The 21,639-nt window shown below is 38.2% G+C and overlaps 1 protein-coding gene and 1 pseudogene across 16 annotated transcripts in view; both read right to left on the reverse strand.

The window, feature by feature from the left end:
• SFI1 (SFI1 centrin binding protein) overlaps positions 1 to 21,639 on the reverse strand; it is a 104,858-nt gene that overhangs the window by 62,113 nt on the left and 21,106 nt on the right. For 12 of the 16 annotated variants that reach the window (XM_042909505.1, XM_042909500.1, XM_042909497.1 and 9 more), the window contains exons 3-6: positions 19,540 to 19,713; positions 17,572 to 17,643; positions 9,177 to 9,287; positions 4,399 to 4,493 (exon numbers count right to left, since the gene is read on the reverse strand). In XM_042909505.1, coding sequence (XP_042765439.1) covers positions 4,399 to 4,493; positions 9,177 to 9,287; positions 17,572 to 17,643; positions 19,540 to 19,713 — 452 coding nt within the window. The remainder of the gene's footprint in view (positions 1 to 4,398; positions 4,494 to 9,176; positions 9,288 to 17,571; positions 17,644 to 19,539; positions 19,714 to 21,639) is intronic. The other 4 variants (XM_042909506.1, XM_042909501.1, XM_042909496.1 and 1 more) reach the window with 2 other exon arrangements.
• LOC122203964 lies at positions 18,656 to 19,467 on the reverse strand (annotated as a pseudogene).

A 21,639-nucleotide genomic window follows, 5' to 3' on the forward strand; every position in this document is an offset into this window, starting at 1 on the left:
TCACGCAGATTGTTGCATTAATCTTCAGATCAATTTCCTAGGTGTTCAAAATGGCTTGATGCTGATCTAGCTGCATTTCAGGGATGAGACAAGCTCAGGGTCCCCATACTACTCTGCCATCTTAACTCCTCTCCTATTTTTAACTATATTTATAAATATAGAAAGGTATTAGAAAATCTCCAATATAGGACTAAACCCACTTTTAGATAACCTGTGGGTCAAAAAGGAAGATAACCTGTGGGTCACAGAAGTTAGAAAACATTTCTCATTGAATGAAAACAGAACTGCAAATATTAAAATCTGGGGGGGTGCAGTTAAAACGATGCTTAAGGGAAGCTTTATTACCGTAAATGCTTGTGTTAGAAAAAAGGAAAAGCCTCAAATCAGTAATCTCAGCTTACATCTTAAGAAACTGGGGGGGGGGGGGGGGGGGGGAAGCAAATTGAAACCAAACCGTACAGAAGTGAAGTAATAATAAAAAAAGGAGCAGAAATCAAGGAACTTGAAAACAGAAAAACAGAATGAATGTAAAAGCTGGTTATTTGAAAGATGGATAAAACTGATAAAGCTCTAGTCACACTAATCAAGAATAAAAGGTTAAAGATATAAATGATCAATATTAGGAATGAGAGAGGAGCTATCACTACAGACCCTGCAGACATTAACATTATAATAATGGAGTAATTCAAATGACTCTATGCCCATAAATTAAACAACATATTTAAAATGGACTAATTCCTTGAAAGACAAATTACCAAAACTGCTTCATAGGTAACCTAAATAGTCTTCCATCTACTCAAAAACTTGAATTCAAACTTCAAAACTCACCAACAAGGAACAGGCCCGGATGAGTTCACTAAAGAATTTTACCAAATATTGAAGGAAGAAATAATACCAATTCTACAAATCCTTTTTAGAAAATAGAAGACGAGGAAACACTTCCCAACTCATTTTATGAGGCCAGGATTACCGCTTAACTAAAACCAGACAAAGACATTACAACAAGAGAAAACTATAGACCAATATCATCATGAACATAGATGTAAAAATCTTCAATAAAACAGTTGGTAAACTGAACCCAGGAATATATAAAGAATGGCATTAATCTCAGGAATGTAAGAATTGTTCAAAATTAGAAAATTGCTCTATGTGTTTCACCATATTAAAGGACTAAAAAAGAAAAGTGTGAATCATCTCAATAGATACAGAAAAATCATCCAACAAAATTCAATACCTCTTAATGATAAAAGTGTTCAGAAAACTAGGAATAAAAAATAACTTCCTTAATTCATAAAGGACATCTACCAAAAAAAACCCCTACAGCTAACGTCATATTTAATGGTTAAAGACTGAATGCTTTTCCCTTAAAATCAGGAACAAGGCAAGGGTATCCACTCTCACCACTCCTATTTCATATCTTACTGGAAGCTCTAGCTAGTGTAATAAAAATAATTTGGAAAGGAAGGAATAAAACTGTCTCTGTTCACAAACGGCTTAACTATCTACATAGAAAATCCCATAGAATCTACATTAGCACCCCAAAAAATGAAATAGGTATAAATATAACAAAATATATACAATGTCAGTGTGAGGAAAACTGAAAAACTCTGATGAACGAAATCAATGAACTAAATAAATGGAAGGATATCCCATTATCATGGATAGGGAGACTCAATATTGTCAAGATGTCAGATCTTCCCAACTTGATCTACATACTCAGTGCAATTCCAACCAAAATCAACAAACAGATTCTAGGCAGCAAAAGACCTAGAATAGCCAACACAATATTAAAGGAGAAGAATAAAGTTGGAGGAATGACACTACCTGACTTCAAGACTTAACTATAAAGTTACAGTAGTCAAAACAAAGTGATATTGGTAAAAGAACTGACAAATACTTCAATGGAACAGAAGGTCCAGAAACAGACCCATGTAAATACAGCCAACTTATCTTTGACAAAGTAGCAGGGCATTACAATGGAGTAAAGACAGTCTTTTCTTTTTTTTTTTTAAAGTATTTTTTTTTTTAATGTTTATTTATTTTTGAGACAGAGAGAGACAGAGCATGAACGGGGGAGGGTCAGATAGAGGGAGACACAGAATCTGAAACAGGCTCCAGGCTCTGAGCTGTCAGCACAGAGCCCGATGCGGGGCTCGAACTCACGGACCGCGAGATCATGACCTGAGCCGAAGTCTGCCGCTTAACCGACTGAACCACCCAGGCGCCCCAAAGACAGTTTTTTCAACAAATGGTGCGGAAACGATTCGATTTAAAAATGCAAAAAAAAACCAAAAAAAGAATCTAGACACAGACCTTACATTCTTCATAAACATTAACTCAAAGTGGGCTACAGACCTAAATGTAAAACACAAAACTATAAAACCCCTAGACAATAACATAGGAGAAATCTCAGATAACCTTGGGTATGATACAACACTAAAAGCATCTTCCATGAAAGAAAAATTTGATGAGCTGGACTTCATTACAATTAAAAACTTTTGCTTTGCAAAAGACAATGTAAAGAGAATGAGGAGACAAGTCACAGACTGGGAGAAAATATTTGCAAACGACACATCTGATAAAAAAAAATTGTTATCCCAAATATACAACGAACTCTTAAAACTCAACAAGAAAACAAACAATCCAACTTTAACAATGGGCGAAAGACCTTAACAGATACCTCAGCAAAAATACACAAATGGCAAATAAGCATATGAAAAGATGTTCCACATCATATGTCATCAGGGAATACAAATTAAAACAAAATACCACTACACGAACCTATTAGAACGGCCAAAATCCAAAACACTGACAACACCAAATGCTGGTGAGGATGTGGAACAACAGATATTCTCATTCATTGCTGGTGGGAATGCAAAACAGTACAGACACTCTGGAAGACAGTTTGGCAGTTTCTTACAAAATTAAACATACCCTTACCATATGATCAGCAACTGCAATCCTTGGTATTTACCCAACGGAGCTGAAAACTTATATCTACACAAAAACTTGCACATGGAGATTTACAGAAGCTTTATTCATAATTGCCAAACTTTGGAAGCAACCAGGATGTCCTTCTTAGAAATGGATAAATTGTGGTACATCCAGACATTGGAATATTATTCAGCACTAAAAAGAAATGAGCTATCAAGACATAAAAGATATGGAGGAACCTTAAGTGCATATTACCAAGTAAAAGAAGCCAATCTGAAAAGGCTACATTCAGGCCAAAATGAACAAATCAGGAGACTATAGATGCTGGAGAGGATGTGGAGAAACGGGAACCCTCTTGCACTGTTGGTGGGAATGCAAATTGGTGCAGCCACTCTGGAAAACAGTGTGGAGGTTCCTCAGAAAATTAAAAATAGACCTACCCTATGACCCAGCAATAGCACTGCTAGGAATTTACCCAAGGCATACAGGAGTACTGATGCATAGGGGCACTTGTACCCCAATGTTTATAGCAGCACTCTCAACAATAGCCAAATTATGGAAAGAGCCTAAATGTCCATCAACTGATGAATGGATAAAGAAATTGTGGTTTATATACACAATGGAGTACTACATGGCAATGAGAAAGAACGAAATATGGCCCTTTGTAGCAACGTGGATGGAACTGGAGAGTGTGATGCTAAGTGAAATAAGCCATACAGAGAAAGACAGATACCATATGTTTTCACTCTTATGTGGATCCTGAGAAACTTAACAGAAACCCATGGAGGAGGGGAAGGAAAAAAAAAAAAAAAAAAAGAGGTTAGAGTGGGAGAGAGCCAAAGCATAAGAGACTCTTAAGAACTGAGAACAAACTGAGGGTTGATGGGGGGTGGGAGGGAGGGGGGGGTGGGTGATGGGTATTGAGGAGGGCACCTTTTGGGATGAGCACTGGGTGTTGTATGGAAACCAATTTGACAATAAATTTCATATATTGAAAAAAAAAAATGAAAAGGCTACATCCATACTAGATGATTTCAATTATATGACATTGTGGAAGAGGCAAAACTATGAAGACAGTTAAAAGTTGCAAGGGGGAGGAGATGAACTAAATAGGCAGAGCACAGAAGATTTTAAGACCAGTGACAATATTCTATTTGATGCCGTAATGAGATACATGTCCATAGAATGTGTAACACCCAGAGTGAACCCTGAGGTCTATGGACTTTGAGTGATAACGATGTGTGGATGCAGATTCATTGTAACAAATGTACCACTCTGGTGAGTGATGATGATAGTGGGAGAGACTATGCATGTGGGAGGAAGGGGATAAATGGGTAATCACTGTAATCTTCCTCTCAATTTTGCTATGAACCTAACTAAAACAGCTCTAAAAAAATTAAGTCTTCATTAAAAAAAATCAAATAAATGAAGGAATTTTTTTAGACATGTACTTCCTTTTCTCACCATGATTCTCAGCTCTCATGTACTTGTTCCTCATCTCTTGCCGCTGATGCACATAGGTCCTCCAGGTCTGGAACATCAGATTGTACAAGTAATATCTGAGGAGGTGAAAAAAAGCAAATGGTATTTCTTTAAACCAAAAAAACTCCTAACTCAATATACCAAATCCGTTCTGTACTCAGGAGATATTAACATGGATGATTCTGATATAAAAAAGCCTTACCTATCTCTTAAGCTAAAAATTTCATTTCCCACAATCAAAGTGAAACCTATTCTCCTTAATGCAGAATCATTATCCTCACCACATAGAATCATTAAGGAAAAATAGGCTGGAATTATCCAAGAATAACTTCACCTTCAGCATTCACAAAGCTGTGAATGACAGTAATATTATCACCTTAATCATCCACATTATATAAAACATTACACCTTTCCTCTGCACTAAAACATGGTCAATGACACTTTTCCTTTGTCTTTTCCTTCTCAAGACATACACTGTACCCATTAAGACTGTCAGTCCTGGGACACCTGGGTGGCTCATTTGGTGGTCTCTGACTCTTGATTTTGGTTCAGGTCATGATCTCACAATTCAGGAGACTGAGTCCCACATAGGGCTCTGCACTGACAGCTCAGAGCCTCCTTGGGATTCCCTCTCTTCTCTCTGCCCTTTTCCTGCTCATGCCTGCATTCTCTCTCTCAAAATGAATAAACATTTTTTTTTTTTAAAGAAAGACTGTCAGCGTTTCCATATTTTCACTATCTCATGTCCTAAGATTTGATTTTTTTTTAAGTTTATTTATTTATTTTTTTGAGAGAGAGACAGCATGAGCAGGGAGGGGCGGAGAGAGAGAGAGAGAGAGAGAGAGAGAGAGAGAGAGAGAGAGAGAGAGAGAAAGAGAGAAAATCCCAAGCAGGCTCTGTGCTGTCAGCACAGAGCTCAATGTGGGGCTTGAACTCACAAAACCTTGAGTTCATGATCTGAGCTGAAACCAAGAGTTGGACACTTAACCGACTGAGCCACCCAGGTGCCCCGACTAAGACTTGATTTCATACTCTACCATCTTATTAGAATGATTCAACATTGTCTATATTTTATCTGAAATATCTATAAATCAGAAACTCTGACCCAAAGAACCTAAATAAAGAAGATTATGAGAGTGAATACTATTTTAAGAAGATATGATGTATAAGGTACATTAATCTTTTATTAGAAAAGGTATAATAAAAAGGGTGCCTAGGTGGCTCAGTTGGTTGAGTGTCTGACTTCAGTTCAGGTCATGACCTCATGTTTTGTGAGTTTGGGCCCTGCATCTGGCTCTGTGCTGACAGCTTGGAGCCTGAAGCATGCTTCAGATTCTGTGTCTCCTTCTCTCTCTACCCCTTCCCCACTCATGCTCTGTCTCTCTCTCAAAACTAAATAAACATTAAAAAAAAAAAGTATAAAAATGTGTATTTAATATAATTCCCATTTTTACATTTTCCTCTACTTATCCCTTGACCAACGTCAAGATTTAGAGTTTTTTTTCTTCCCATTTCTATTTTCTTACTGTCTGCTATTGGGCATATATTTTCTCCCATAATCAATAAAAATTAAATCAACTTATTAGTTTAAAAAACAGAATGCTCTCAGAATTAGAAATTATACAGAAGTGTCAGTGAGAAAACACTATTGAAATCATGAACATTACCAACACATAACGGTAACTTACATTAAAAAGGTGTCTGTGTGTGTGTGTGTTTGTGTGTGCCCACATGCACATGTGCTTGGGTTTAATTTAGGAATTTGATCTTACTTACTCTAAAAATATTTTGAAGCAAAACAGAATATGATTCAAAACTTTTCTCCAAATCAATGCGATATATCACATTAACAGAATAAAAGGAAAGAATTATAGGATCATCTCAGTAGACACAGAAAAAGCATTTGACAAAATTCAACAACCACTCATCATAAAGACATTTAACAAATTAGGCATAGACCAAACATATCTCAATATAATAAAGGCCATACATGACAAGTCCACAGTTAACATCATACCCAATGGAGAAAGGCTGAGAGCTTTTCCCCTAAGATGAGGAACAAGACAAAAGTGTCCACTCTCACCATTCCTATTCAACATAGTACTGGAAGTCCTAGTCAGAGCAAGCAGTCAAGAAAAAGTAAAAGGCATCAGAATTGGAAAGGAAGCAGTAAAACTGCCTATTTGCAGACAACATGATTTTATACATAGAAAATCCTAGAGACTCAGCCTCAAAACTATTATATTTAATAAATAAATTCATTAAACTTTGCAGAATACAAAATCAACACACACATCAGTAGCATTTCTGTACACTAACAGTGAATTATCTAAAAAAAGAAATAAATCAATTCCACTTACAATACATCAAAAACAATAAAATACTTTGTAATAAATTTAAGCAAGGAAATGACAGATCTCTATTCTGAAAACTACAAAACATTGACAAAAGAAATCAAAGAAGACACAAAGAAATAGAAAGGTAGGGACACCTGGGTAACTCAGTCGGTTAAGTGTCTGACTCTTGATTTTGGCTCAGGTGAAAATCTCACAGTTCGTGAGACTGAACCCCATGTAGGGCTCTGCACTGACAATGCAGAGCCTACTTGGGATTCTCTCTCCCTCCTTCTCTCTCTACCTCTCCCCTTTGTGTGAATACACATGTGCACACTCTCTCTCTCAAAATAATAAACATTGAAAAAGAGAAATGTAAAGGTATCCATTCCATTCGTGGATTAAAAGAATTAATATTATTAAAATTATATTACATTATGTAATTTAATTAATTATGTAATTAAGTGTTAACTAATAAAATATTATTAAAATTATTAAAGTAATACTACCAAAAGCCATCTATAGATTCAATGTAAGCCTATCAAGATTCCAATGGCATTTTCTACAAGAAGCAGAACAATCCTAAAATTTCTATGGAATCACAAAAGACTCCACATATCCAAAGCAATTCTGAGAAAGAAGAACAAAGCAGGAGGCATCACACTTCCTGATTTAAAGCTATGTTGTAAAGCTATAGTAATCAAAGCATATGGTACTGGCATGAAAACAAACAGACCAATGGAACAGAATCAAAAGCCCAGAAATAAACCCAAGTATATATGGTCAACTAATATTTGAAAAAGGAGCCAAGACTACTCAGTGGAGAAAAGACAATCTCTTCAATAAATGGTGTTGGGAAAAACTGGATATTCACATGTAAAGGAATGATACCAGACACATATCCTAAACCACTCACAAAAAATTAACTTGCAGTGGATTAAAGACTTAAATATAAGATCTGAAACCATGAAACTTCTAAAGGAAAATATAGGGAAAAAGCACCTTCACATCTTAGAAATGATTTTTTTGGTATGACACCTAAAGCACAAGCAATGAAATAAACATAAACAAGTAGGACTACATCAAACTAAAAAATTCTATACAGCAAAAGAAACAATCAAGAAAGTGAAAAAGATAACCTGTGGAATGGGAAAAAATACTTGCAAACCATAATTCTGATAAAGGGTTAATATCCAAAATATATACAGAACTTATACAACTTAATAGCAAACCCCCCAAATAATCTAACTTAAGAATAGGCAAAGGGGTACCTGGCTGGCTCAGTTGGTAGAGTCTGCAACTCTTGATCTTGAAGTCATGAGTCAAAGGCCTACGCTGGGCATGGAGCCCATTTTAAAAAAAATAGGCAAAGATCCTGAATAGACATTTTTCCAAAGAAGGTCTATGTAAGGCCAACAGGTTCATGAAAAGATGCTCAACATCACTAGTCATCAGGGAAATGAAAAACCACAATGAGCTATCACCTCATACTTGTTAGAATGACCATTATCAAAAAGACAAAAGATAACAAATGCTGGTGTGAGTGTGGAGACTGTAAATTGCTACAGCCACTATAAAAAACAATATGGAGGATCCTAAAAAAATTAAAAGTAGAACTACCATATGATCCAGCAATTTCACTTCTGGGAATATACCTAATGTAAACAAAAACACTAACTTGCAAAGATATTTTCACCCTCATGTTCATAGCAGTATTATTTACAATAGCTAAGATATGGAAACGACCTAATTGTCCATGATGGATGAATGGATGAAGTTGTGGTCTATATATACAATGGAATAAAAAACAAAGAAATTCTGCCATTTGTGACAACATGGATGAACCTTGAGGGCATTATATTGAATGATTAAGTCAGACAAAGACAAATACTGTATGATCTCACTTACCTGTGGAATCTAAAAACGAACCAAAAAAAATCATAGAAAAAGATCAGATTTGTGGTTACCAGAGGTGGGGGTGGGAGAGTAGGGGGAGAAGGAATTGGAGGAAAGTAGTCAAAAGGTACAAACTTCCAATTATAAAATAGGTAAGTCCTCAGGATGAAATGTACAACATGATAACTATAGTTACCACTACTGTATGATATATATAAAAGTTAAGAGAATAAATCCTAAGACTTTTCATTATAACTAAAAAAAGCTTTTTTCTTTTTTTTTCCATTTCTTCTTATTGTATCTTTATGAGACAATGGATGTTAACTACACTTATTGTGGTAATCATTTCACAATATATGTAAGTCAAACCTTTATGCTGTATACCTGAAACTCATACAGTTATATGTCAGTTATATCTCAATAAAACTGGGGGACAAAAAAACTTTCTCCTTTTGACCAGAAATATGCCAACAGATAACTATTTCATAATGTGAATCAGCAAAATTAAAGTAATATAACATGAAACCTGACCTATAGTGGCAGTCTGCTCGAACACAGAGTTTCCACTCTCGCTGGAAAACCCACCACTCTTCTTTCCATTCTTCAAAGACCTTCCGTAGTATTCTCTGCTCATAGTAACACCTTTGGCAATGAACAAAAATCAGAGAAAAATCCATGATGATGTGGGAGCTGGTATTTGTTCCCAAATTAGTTTAATATTGCTGTTACATTCTCATAGAAAAGCATGGCTCATTATTTGATAACACCAGAATAGAATAAAAAAATATTTTCAGATCAAATATTTAGAAGTATTTAAACTAGGAAAGAAAAGTACTTAAACTAGGAAAAAAGCTAAAAATGTTATACTACAGATCTTACCAATTGAGGAGGTTAAAGTAAAATAAAAATCTGACTTCAAATACCATGAGTTGAGAATTATTCTTCATTTTTTTCTTCATCAGACTAAAAAAAATGTTTTTATTATTATTATTTTTTTAATATTTATTTATTTTGGGGAGAGCACAACCAGGGAAGGGGCAAAGAGAGCAGGACAGGATCTAAAGCGGGCTCTGTCAGCAGCGAGCCCTATGTGGGGCTCAAACTCACAAACCACAAGATCATGACCTAAGCCAAAGTCAGACGCTCAACTGAGCTACCCAGGTGGCCCTAAAAAATATTTTTAAAGTAGTAACTACACTTCACATTTATGTATAGAGGAGATTAAAAGTTATAAAATCAGCAAATACTTAATGTTATTCCTAGTACTTAATAAGAACAGAGCATATTAGTTTCACTGAAATCTGTCCAGGAGAGTTATAAAAACAGCAGAAGATACATAGAGGCAATAAAGAGAGGACAAAGGTAATAAGAAAGAAAACAAGAGCAATGGCAGATTGTGTTGATGCTAACAGGCACTGTGGAGGTGACTGATAATTCAAGAACTCTGTGCCTGTCAGTCACTTTGAATTTCTTTTCATAGTTCTGCAGCTTATTAACATGTGCTTCCTCCTCACCACTCACAGTTTTTAAAAAACTAGCTAGCAAAAATACTCATAGGGAAATTCACTTCGCTCTTGTTCATAATAAAAGAGGATAAAAGTCAACAAATGTCCCTCAAAGGGATGGATAGGTTAAATTCAACTAACTTCACCTTGTCATTTTTTGTGAAGTGGAGCTAAAGGTATTGAAATGAGATGTTCCAGAGAAGTGGTTAGGTGAAAAAATAAAGCTACCTCATAGTATGTATGACACCATTTTCTAAAGTTAATTTTTTTCATGTTTATTTATTTTTGAGAGACAGCACGAACAAATGGGGGAGGGGCAGAGAGAGAAGGAGACAGAGGATCAGGAGCAGGCTCTGAGCTGACACCAGAGAGCCCAATGTGGGGCTTGAACTCACAAACCATGAGATCCTGACCCGAACCAAAATCGGACACTTAACCGACTGAGCCACTCAGGCACCTCTAAAGTTACATTTTTTTTGTATTTCCACTACTCCTATGTTAGAATGCATACAAATTTGTATATATTTACACATATATAATGTATGCACACACATACATATTTGTAGACATACATAAAAACATATACATCTATATGCATGTACTCTGCATACATAAAAATAATTATATTATACATATTAAAAGCCTGAAAACATCTCCACAATACCAAACTATTACCAGTGGTTTTCTCTCAGGAAGATTATAGAAGACTAGTGTTTCCTATTACATGTGTCTATAGTTAAAAAAAAATTTTTTTTAATGTTTGTTTATTTTGAGAGAGAGAAAGCATGACTGGGGGAAGGGCAGAGAAAGAATCCCACGCTCACAGCGCAGAGCCTGATGCAAGGCTCAGTCTCACAAACGATGAGATTATGACCTGAGCTGAAATCAAGAGTCGATCGCTTAACTGACTGAGCCACCCAGGTGCCCCTGAAGAATTTTTAAACAACAACTTTGATCACAATTTTTTAAAAATTTCATGGAAAAGAACCACTTCCATGTGCACATGTACTTCCTTCCATCATCTACTACTATCCATCAACCTCCTTCTCTTCCTAAACCCCACTAAAATAACAGCACATACATTTCAAAAGGTGCAAACTCACAAAGATAAAGAGAATAGGAGCAACAATGATAGATCAGAGATGTCAACAAATTTTAAATGATAGCACAGGCAACTGAATCAACATATCAGAGAACTGAATCAACATATCATACCATATCAGAGAAAGCCAAGAGAGTACTAAGTATCTTGTTCTGTGGGAGTCAAGAAGCAACGAGCTGGTGGCACAGACCTCAGACAGGCATGGGAACATGAGGCATCAGGAATGAGGGAGCCCTGGGTGGAGATGAAAACACAGGATTGTTTGCAAGCCTGGGCATAAGCAGCAATTAGGCCCCTGGATCCTTTTATTCACCCAAGCAGAGACTTGGGTTTATCTCTGGAGAAGCTCAACAGAGGAACACTGGACTGCAGAATATCACCAGAGATCTGGAGAGGGTCTTAAATGGAGAGTCCACATACTCAACAGTGAGATCCACATTCCAAGTTTATAATCACTACCACCCACCTCCAAGCCACTCCAGCCCAGAAAGAATTTGGAGGATTCCTCTCCTCTGGGGAACATGATCAACCACCTAACAGAAAAGGCTTCTGGATAGTGACAGCTGGAGGTTCCTCAGTGAAACTGTCCAGTCTCTACCTCAAAAGCCTAAAGTGAAGCCTTCAGTTTATAAGTCCTTATGCATACATAGAAAGGATCCCAAAATTAGCATTTTAGTGCCTAACTCTTAAATATGAATAGACAATGAAAGGATGTTTTGATATTTGAGGCAAGGCTCCAATATGAGACAATGACCAAAAGCACAGAGAAAAAAAGGGCTCAGAAGAAACAGACAATATAAGCAAAAATCTTAAAAACAAATGGCTACATTAACTTCAAAAGATTATGAACCTACAGGATGCGATTTCTTAAAAAAAAAAAAAAGAACATTCAGAGAACAAAAAAGAGATGTTGGGAATTTTAAATATGACAGCAGAAATTTTTTAAAAATCCATAGATAGATAACAAAAAAGTCAATTGGCTTTATAGGCTACCATAAGGACTATGGCTTTTACTCTTGGCCAGAAGGGAAGCCATCTGAGCAGAGGAGGGACATGACTTGATTTACTCAGAATACCAGTTGTGAAAAGACTGACTGGGGCTAGGGCTGGAAATAGGAGACCAGTGAAGTTACTGTAGTCATTCAGGGGGAGACATGATGATGGCTTGGACCAGGGTGGTACTGGAAGTGCTGAAGAGAGGTGGAGTCTGAATATATCTTGAAAGTTATGTCAACACAATTTGGGCATTTGGCATTGTAAACTGGGGTATGAGAGAGAGATGTCAAAGGTGACTCCCGGGTTTCTGACCCAAGTCCCTGGAAATATGGGAGTTTCCATTAACGGAGAGGGAGAAGGCTCAGCAGAGAGGTTTGTGGGGATGCTCTAGATTTCAGGTTTGGACACAGTTGTGACATCTATTAGACACACAGTGGAATTGCCACATACATAGCAGTCTGGACAAGAGAGAGGTCTGGGCGGGGTGTATATATTTGGGAATCATCCTGAGAGTTGATGAGATTATCACGATTGTGAGGTACACAGAAGCAGCACAAAGATGTGGCACTGGGTATTTAGGTGAGGAGGAATCCACAAAAGAAAGATGGAGCAGTCAAAGAGGGAAAAGGGAAACCATGAGAGGATGGTAACCTGGAAGGTGCAAGAAGAAAGGGCTTCTCAGAGAAGGGAATGACAGACTGTCTTGCTTCCTGGTAGGCCAAGTAAGAGGAAGTTTCAGAATTTACCACTAATTTTGGCAAATGCAATGACCTTAACAAATATAGTTTTGGTGGAGGAGTAGAATCTAAAGCCTAGTGGGATAGATATAAGGGAGATTACAAGACATGTTGGACACACCGAGTCTGGCCAGGGGAGTTGATGTAAAGGGGAGCAAAGATACAGAGTGCTAGCTGCAGGAGGACCTACAGCCAAAGAGATTTTATTTTTTTCAGGATAAGAGAAATAAAGGGTATTATAGGCTGGTGCAAATGATCCAGTAGAGAGCAAAAAATTGATAATGCAGAAAAGAGAAAAAAAAATTGCTAGGGTGATGGCCTTGAGTAGGCACAAAGGCAACCGAATGCAGAAGCCAAAAATTTTGCCGCAGATGAGAGCAAAGGCAGGTCACTGGCCTAAGAGTAGGGAAAGCAAGTTGCATGGTGATAGATGCTCGCGGTGAGTGGGTGGATGTGGTGGAGGGAGCTTGTGCAAGTCTCTTCTGTTGTTTCTATCAAGAAAATAGGAAGCAAGGCCATTAGCTAAGAATGAGGAAGAAATATTGATGAATTAAATATTGTAAACAAAAATAAATAAATACTATAGGGGCGCTGGGGTGGCTCAGTTGGTTAAGTGTCCAACTCGGTTTTGGCTCAGGTCATGATCTCATAGTTTGTGACGTCAAGCCCTGTGTTGGGCTCTGCACTGACATTGCAGTGCCTGCTTAAGATTCTCTCTCTCCCTCTCTCTCTGCTCCTCACCCACTTGTTCTCTCTCAAAATAAATAAATAAACTTAGAAAATAAATAAATACTATAAATAGACAAGAGCATTTTACCCACTTCCCAAGTTAGCCAAAAATTTTTATTCAGATCTCCTCTTCAGAAAAATAGCTAACTACCTCATATTTATGACTACCTTATAAATGGACATATACTGCATTATTTTCACCCTACTAATTCAATGATCATTTTGATTCAGTTTATTAATGATAAAACAATGCCAGTTTATAAAAGTTAAAAAAAATTCCAAGAATATAAAGGCATTATTCTGCATTTTCTGGTATGAAATAATTCTCTAATATTCCTAAAAGTGAGGAATAAAGAACATGGAAAAAGACCAAAACAATAACAAAAAAAGCAAAGATCAGTATGTAAAATTTTCCCCCAAATAACAACTCACTTGATTTAAAGAGAGATTACAACTTGAAAAACAAAAACAAAAACAAAAACATCACAAATTTCTAAGTCAATGGAAACACAGTATCAGAATACTAACTCTGATAGATGCTTAGACAACAAATAGCATTCTCACTCTCTCTTTTTACAATTTGAGAAGGCCCAGAGCCATAACTTATCCTAGACCAAACAATTACCTAGGATCTGGGCTAGGACCAAAACTTGGGTCTCCCCAATTCCAGTTCAGTATTCTTTCTCCATACCCTTACTATTCAAGAGCAAAGAAAGTAAAGAGTATAATAATGTGATCATTTCAAAGCAGTATAGCCAACATCTGTCACTGGCTAACCCAACATCCAGAGTCAAGCCTTTGCTTCCTTACAGGCATCCAACTGCAGAGGCTGGAAAGGTTTCTTTCCCAGCCTGCTTTGCAGCAAAAGGTAGCCAGCTTTTTTGCTGGCCAAAAGGTGGCCAATGAGGCAGAAGCAGAATGCAGCTGAGGGCTTTCAGGAAAGTTTTGTTTTCCTGCATAAGAGACAGATCTAGCTGACACCACCCTTCCCTTACTCCTTCCTGTGTAAAATAGAACACTCATTTTGCAACTATGCAGTGTCACCTCTGAGAACAAAGGGGCAATATATTAAGAATGGTGAGCTTGAAAGGTACTAAAAGCCTGAGTCTCTGATGGCATCAATGAACAGCTAAACCAACACCATCCTCCAGACTGCTTATGAGAAAAAGCAAATCCCAATTTGTTAAAGCTATTGCCAGAGTTTCTCTTATTTAGAATCAAATACATTTCTTTTTTTTAATGTTTATTTTTTTGAGAGAGAGAGAGAAAGGGAGAGACAGCGTGAGTAGAGGGAGCGGCAGAGAGAGAGGGAGACACAGAATCTGAAGCAGGGTCCACGCTCTGAGCTGTCAGCACACAGCCCAACTCCAGGATCAAATTCTCAACCCGCGAGATCATGACCTGAGCCGAAGTCTGATGTTTAACAGACTGAGCCACCCAGGCGCCCTAAATGCATTTCTAACAGATATAATCAGCATTTCCCAAGTATTTGGAATATAAATGAGTATTACTTGAAAAAAAAGGTTTCCAGTTAAATATGGGTCAAATATTAAGTAATGTAAAATTAAGTAGGAAAAGAATTTGGTGAAGATAGTAGAGGGTGCAACATAGTTTTCCTGTCTCTGAATCCCTGTAAAACACACACGGCAACCATGTAGCAAAACCAAAAATTCATGTATCAGTTACAACAAAACCAGGTGACAAGGTATCGCCATAAATCCAAAATGCAAGCAGACAGGGACAAACCATCCACAGTCAAAAGACCTGCATAGTATTAATATTTCTACAGGAGGAAGAAAGAACAATGAGGGTGGCATCTAAGGAGCTGGAGAATGGGAAAACCTCCAAACAGCCAATAAGCAGTCACTGCAAGGTGCAGAGGCCCAATTTGAGACTAGCAGCTGAACCTGAGAGGAACTGTGTCCCCTCAGTTACCACGGCTCATGCAGAAAGAACCGAAACAGCTAGAGCAGTCCAGTGCCTATAGTCTCAGACCCAACATGCCAGGCTCCCTTTTAGGACAGAGCTTCATACTGAGAAAAAGCTGCTGGGAGTAGAATAGAAATTGAGGAGAGGGACAATCGAGAAGAGGAAAGAGAGGATCAGACCAAGTATTTTAGGAGAACAGAACCAGGATATCCTATAGAGCAAGACAGCATGATTTTTTTTTAATACTACAAATGAGACAGCTCTGTGAAATCAGGAAAGTTAACTGACCTTGCCTCGCTCTAAAAGTTCAGAGAGATTAATTCCACATAAAAAGCAACAGGGGGGGCGCCTGGGTGGCTCAGTCGGTTAAGCGGCTGACTTCGGCTCAGGTCATGATCTTGCAGTCCGTGAGTTCGAGCCCCGCGTCGGGCTCTGTGCTGACAGCTCAGAGCCTGGAGCCTATTTCAGATTCTGTGTCTACCTCTCTCTGACCCTCCCCCATTAATGCTCTGTCTCTCTCTGTCTCAAAAATAAATAAACGTTAAAAAAAAAAAATTAAAAAAAAATAAAAAAAGCAACAGGGGCGCCTGGTTGGCTCAGTCAGTTAAGCATCCGACTCTTGGTTTCAAGCCCTGCGCCAGGCTCTGTGCTCATTGTGCTGAGCCTGCTTCTGATTCTCTGTCTCCCCTTTCTGGCCCTCTCCCACTCTCATGCTCTCTCTCTGTCTCTCTCTCTTGCTCTCTCTCGCTCTCTTGGTCTCAAAAATAAACGTTAAAAAACAAGAAAAATAAAAAGAGCAACAAAGTATCTGAGGTCAAATCTCATGCAAGTGATTGTATGAGAAAGGAAAAGGAGAATAACATGACTTTGGACAAAGAAAGTATGCCAGGAAGATGTGTACATAAAACAAAGCAAAAAACCAAAACCCTGTGACCTATTATGTCAGCATGAGCTAAGACTTTAAGAAAATGAATCCATACCTAGGCATATCATATTAAAACTTTGAAAAATAAGATAATGAATCTTCAAAACAGCAATAATTAGACTAACAACTTACAAATGGAAACCATAAGACAATGAAATATCTTCAAAACGCTGGAGGGAAAACTGGCAACCTAGATTTCTCTATGGAGTGAAATATCCTTCAAAAATGAAAGTGAAATAAAAAAAGTGAAAAAAAAAAAGATTTCAGAGAACACCCACAGGCCAAATTTGCTTAAAGGAGTTTGAATCAAAAAATTTGGATGACGTTTCATATTAGTAAAATGACAATGTCAGAAAAATGAAACGAAAGGTTGTAATAAGGGAAGAATAGAGAGGTTAAGAACCCACAACATTCCAGTTTAAAAAAAAAAAAAAATGCTTACATCTCAACGGCTGCCAATTCTTCCTCTGAAATATACCATACACTGGCCCCTTCTCTCCAACTCCACTACCTCTTGCATGTGTCCCTGATGCTGGTGGCTCCCCCTAGCAATCCATTCTGGGTACTGCAGTTAAAGCAATTTTAACCAAAACTTGTAGCAGGGGGCAATGGCCCATACAGAGGGAAGGTGTGGCACAGGGACATTCTCTTGACTAAAATTTCACTCCCCTTGCCAATGCAACTTTTTCCCCAGGTCCTGTCCTAGATCATGTCAATGTGGTCAGTCTCAACAGTGTCCTGAAGGAACTTGCTTATTTCTGGGCAAATACTCAGAATACCTTTTCACAGAGGGTCTTAGCTATCTTGGTTTATTTCCGATTGCTTCACACATGCATTCAAACTACTCTCTGCTAGGTAACCATTATATCAGATGCCTGCTGGACACTGGAGTGCAGCAGGAGAAGAATGTAACACATGCCATAACAAAGGTTACACATGAGCTTAATACAAAATAAAACCTAGAACAAACTCAGAGAAGTTTGGTGTTCTGAGCTAATACTACCTGGCTTTAGAGGGAAATACTCTTCCAAAAGTTACTCGAATCCACAAATATAAGAACTTTCTGGCCACGCATCTGAAAGAAGCAAAGAAAGGATATACACATTTTAAAACTCCATTTGACTTATGTTATCAACTTTCTGGAAAGCAGAAGGAAACTAAGGTCCCAGGGGGAGAGATGCTAGCATGAGTCAAAAGGTGAATCATAGCTGATCTTGTAGCAAATAGAGCATAGGATGGGACAGACTTATAAAACCAAGATCAAGCAGTTTTTTTTAAGTAGTCTCTACCTCCACTGTGGGGCTCGAATTCACAACCCTGAGATCAAGAGTTGCATGCTCTACCTACTGAGCCAGCCAGGCACCCCAAGCAGATTATTTTTAAAAAATATTTTCAATACAAAGTATTTTGTCAATGAAGACTTCAGAGTTGAGGAAAAGGAAGTACATGATAATACTTTTATTCGTGTTTTTCTTATTGCCTAAAATACCTAGCAAATGCCCACTTACCTATCAAGGCTCATCTTCAATGCTTGCTCCTATGTGAAGCCTTCCTGGACCTTCCCCAAACCAAACATAGTGAGTAGCTTTACACCCTCAAAACTCTGTTTCAACCCTTAGTATAATGTAAAGTTATAACACCAAATCACAGTAATGGGCTCACAGGGTGCCTGTTGTTGGCTCTGGACTGTGAGCCCCTGAGAGCAGGGACCATGTCTCATAGCATCCCAAGTACCCAGCACAGTGCCTGGTATACACAAAAAAAGTTGGCTTGTCTTGGCCAGTTAGTCTCCAGGTTTGGCTTGGAACACTCTTTTTCCTTCTGCCCTTTATCCAGCTTATTCTTACATTATCCTTTAGGACTTGACTTAAACCCCACTTCCTCTGGGAAGTTCCTGCTGGCTACACCAGTGGAACTGTTACAACCACGTGGCCCGCAGTGCCACATCCTCTTATGGCACTTATCATGCTTTGTTGTGACTTGTTTAACAGTCTGTCAAGCCCACATGATTTTAAGCTTTCATGAGGTCATGGACCAGGAATGTCTTATTCATCTTGTATGCTCAGCATCTAGCCCACCACCTGGCTAAATAGGTACCTGACAAATCTTTTTTGTAGTTTTATGGTTTTATTAACCCAAATATGCTGTGCACATAAGCTGTCTATTCATTTTTTTCGCCGTGCAGCCTGGCATTGGGATTGGTGACTCTGAGGGCCAGCTGGGCTGCTCTTTCCACAACGGCTTTGCAGTTCTTGGAGAAGACACTGTGAGAAATTTCTGCACAGTAAGATTTACTGTACATCAGCAGCACTTCAAACTCCTTGACACTGTGGACTGGGAACTTCTGGGAGCCACTGGGCAGCATGTGCTTTGTTTTCTTGTTGCTCTTGTAACCAATTCTGGGCATCAAGATCTGGCCCTTGAATCTCCTGCACACCCTATTGTCAATGACTCTAGGTTTCTGCCAGTTGCACTTAATTTTGACTTACTGGTCTAACTGGTGCCAGATAAACTTCTTGGTCCTCTTTTTAATGACCTTGGGCTTCACCAGAGGTCCGAGGGCAGCTATGATGCCAACAGGAAATGGCTGTCACAGGCAGCGCCAAGGAAGAGAAGGCCTGATAAATTTTTGTTAAATGAATAAATGAATGCCTTTGGTAGACCTAATCAAGAGTAGTGGAAAACACTAATTTCTCTCAGACTATGTTTAGACTTTTTCTGGAGACTCCTTATAGCTTAACACACTGTGGGGCCCAACTAGAGAATGTGAATGAAAACACAGAATGACAGATTTTAAGTCTGCAGATTCCTAAATGTCCTTTTCTTCTGAACATTCTGCCACAAAGAGCAGGCATCAAAGTCCCCACCTAAATAACTGAGATACGAAAAGAAGAATCATTCCCTCATTTTAACCAAGAAGGGAGAACAATGGAAACATCATTGCAGGCAGATGACCACTCAGCAAGCTCACCTGATGCGCAATTCTCGTAACTGGTTCCTTCGGGTCCAACCATGTGAGGCATGATACTGCACTGGATGACCAGCACTAGGTAGCTCTCTCTGGATCCCAGAGAAGGCAGACGACTTCTTGTTGGCCAGTATCTTTGGAGGATAAGGTTTCTTAACTGCACCATCCCTAAAAGACCTTAAATTTGAGGAGTAACGGGGAAAAGGGAGAATCAAATTATCTCTGTATGTGATGCAAATCTCTTTTAATGCACAAGTGAAATTAAATAGATAAGCTCAATGAGACAGACTGATAAATATGGACAATAAGTAGCCCAATCTCAGATAGAAATACCTGCCATTCACAATGGTGTGTCAAACATCCCCAAGGCTACCCTAGGTTCAGTGATGATTAGAAAGAAGGACTCAGAGGGGGAACCTGAGTGGCTCAGTCAGTTAAGCGTCCAACTTCGGTCATGATCTCTCAGTTTGTGAATTCGAGCCCCGCATTGGGCTCTGTGCTGACAGCTCAGAGCCTGGAGCTTACTTGGATTCTGTCTCCCTCTCTCTCTCTGGCTTCCCCCCATCACGCTCTGTCTCTCTCCTTCAAAAATTAACAAACATTAAAAAAAAAAGGACTCAGTACTTGCATATAGTTATACTCATAGCTATGATTTATTACAGCAAGAGGACACAAAGCAAAATCAGAAAAGAGAAAAGGGGAATGGGGCAAAGGCTGCTAGAAATCAAATGCATGCTTCCAAGAGTCCTCTGCCAGGGCAGTCACATAGGATACCCTTAATTCCCCCAGCATCGAACTGTGTGAACATGTGTGAAGTATTGTCTATCAGGGAAGCTTTGTAGAGACTCAATGCCCGAAGTTTTTACTGGGTGCTGGTCCTACAGGCACCCTCTACCAATCACATACCAAAATTCTAGACTCCTAGAAGGAGAGCAGGTATTCAGCATATACCACATTGTTTGCACAAACAGTTCAGGCACAGTTAACTATCCTTATCAGTTGGGGATTGGTGAGAATCCTCTTCAAATCTAAGTTTCTAGACATGTCAGGGGTCAACCTTGTAAGCAGGACATTCTTTTCTTTTTTCTTTTTTTTAAATGTTTATATTGTTTGGAGAGAGAAAGAGCACAGAGAGAGGGAGACAGTGGATCTGAAGTGGGCTCCACACTGACAGCAGGGAGCCTGATGTGAGACTTGAACTCCTGCACCACAAGATCATAACCTGAAAAGAAGTCAGACCCTCAACTGACTGAGTCACCCAGGCTCCCCTCTTTTATTTTACGTTTTTTTTAAATATAGGACTTGAACTCACAACCCTGAGATCATGACCCGAGCTGAGATCAAGAGTCAGACGCTTAACTGACTGAGCCACCCAGGTACCCCTGCAAGCAGGACTTTCTAAGAATAGCAGTCTCCAGCCTGCAATGTTAATTTTTTTTTGCATAGATAGAAAACAAAAATAGAGAAGATCAAAAAGAAAAGTTAGTTCTTTAAAAACACTAATAAAATTGACAAATAGTCAATTAAACTGGTCAAGAAGAGAGAGAAAAAGCCAAATAAATCAATATTAGGGGGAAAAAGGAAACATCATTACAGATCCTAAGAATATACTTATAAACAACTTGATACAAATAATATGAAGATGCAGGTAAAATGGATAGACAGCTACAAAAAAAAAAGTTATCAAAACCACACAAGAAGTATAAAATATGAACAGTCCAATAACCATTAGCAACAATAAACAGTAATAAAAACCTTCCCACAAAGAAAACTCTAGGCCTAGATGATTTGTTGTCAAAATTTAAGGAAAAATTCACGCCAATCTCACATAAACTACTCTGAGAACTCTTTTTTAAAAAAGGAACACTACCCACCCAAAATCTATATAAAATTAGGTGGTTTTAGGAGACTAGCCATAACCTTAACACAAAACCTAACAAGGACATTTGAAGAAAGAAAAATTTATATCAATCTCATTAATGAATATATACATAAAAATCTAAACAAAATAGCAGCCAACTTAAGTCAGCAACATAGAAAAAGGATAATATAATATGAGGGAGGATTAATTCCAGAAAGAGAGAAGGTTAATTAATATTAGAA

The sequence above is a fragment of the Panthera leo genome, chromosome D3 (assembly GCF_018350215.1).
Source record: "Panthera leo isolate Ple1 chromosome D3, P.leo_Ple1_pat1.1, whole genome shotgun sequence".
Classification (NCBI taxonomy): Eukaryota; Metazoa; Chordata; class Mammalia; order Carnivora; family Felidae; genus Panthera; species Panthera leo.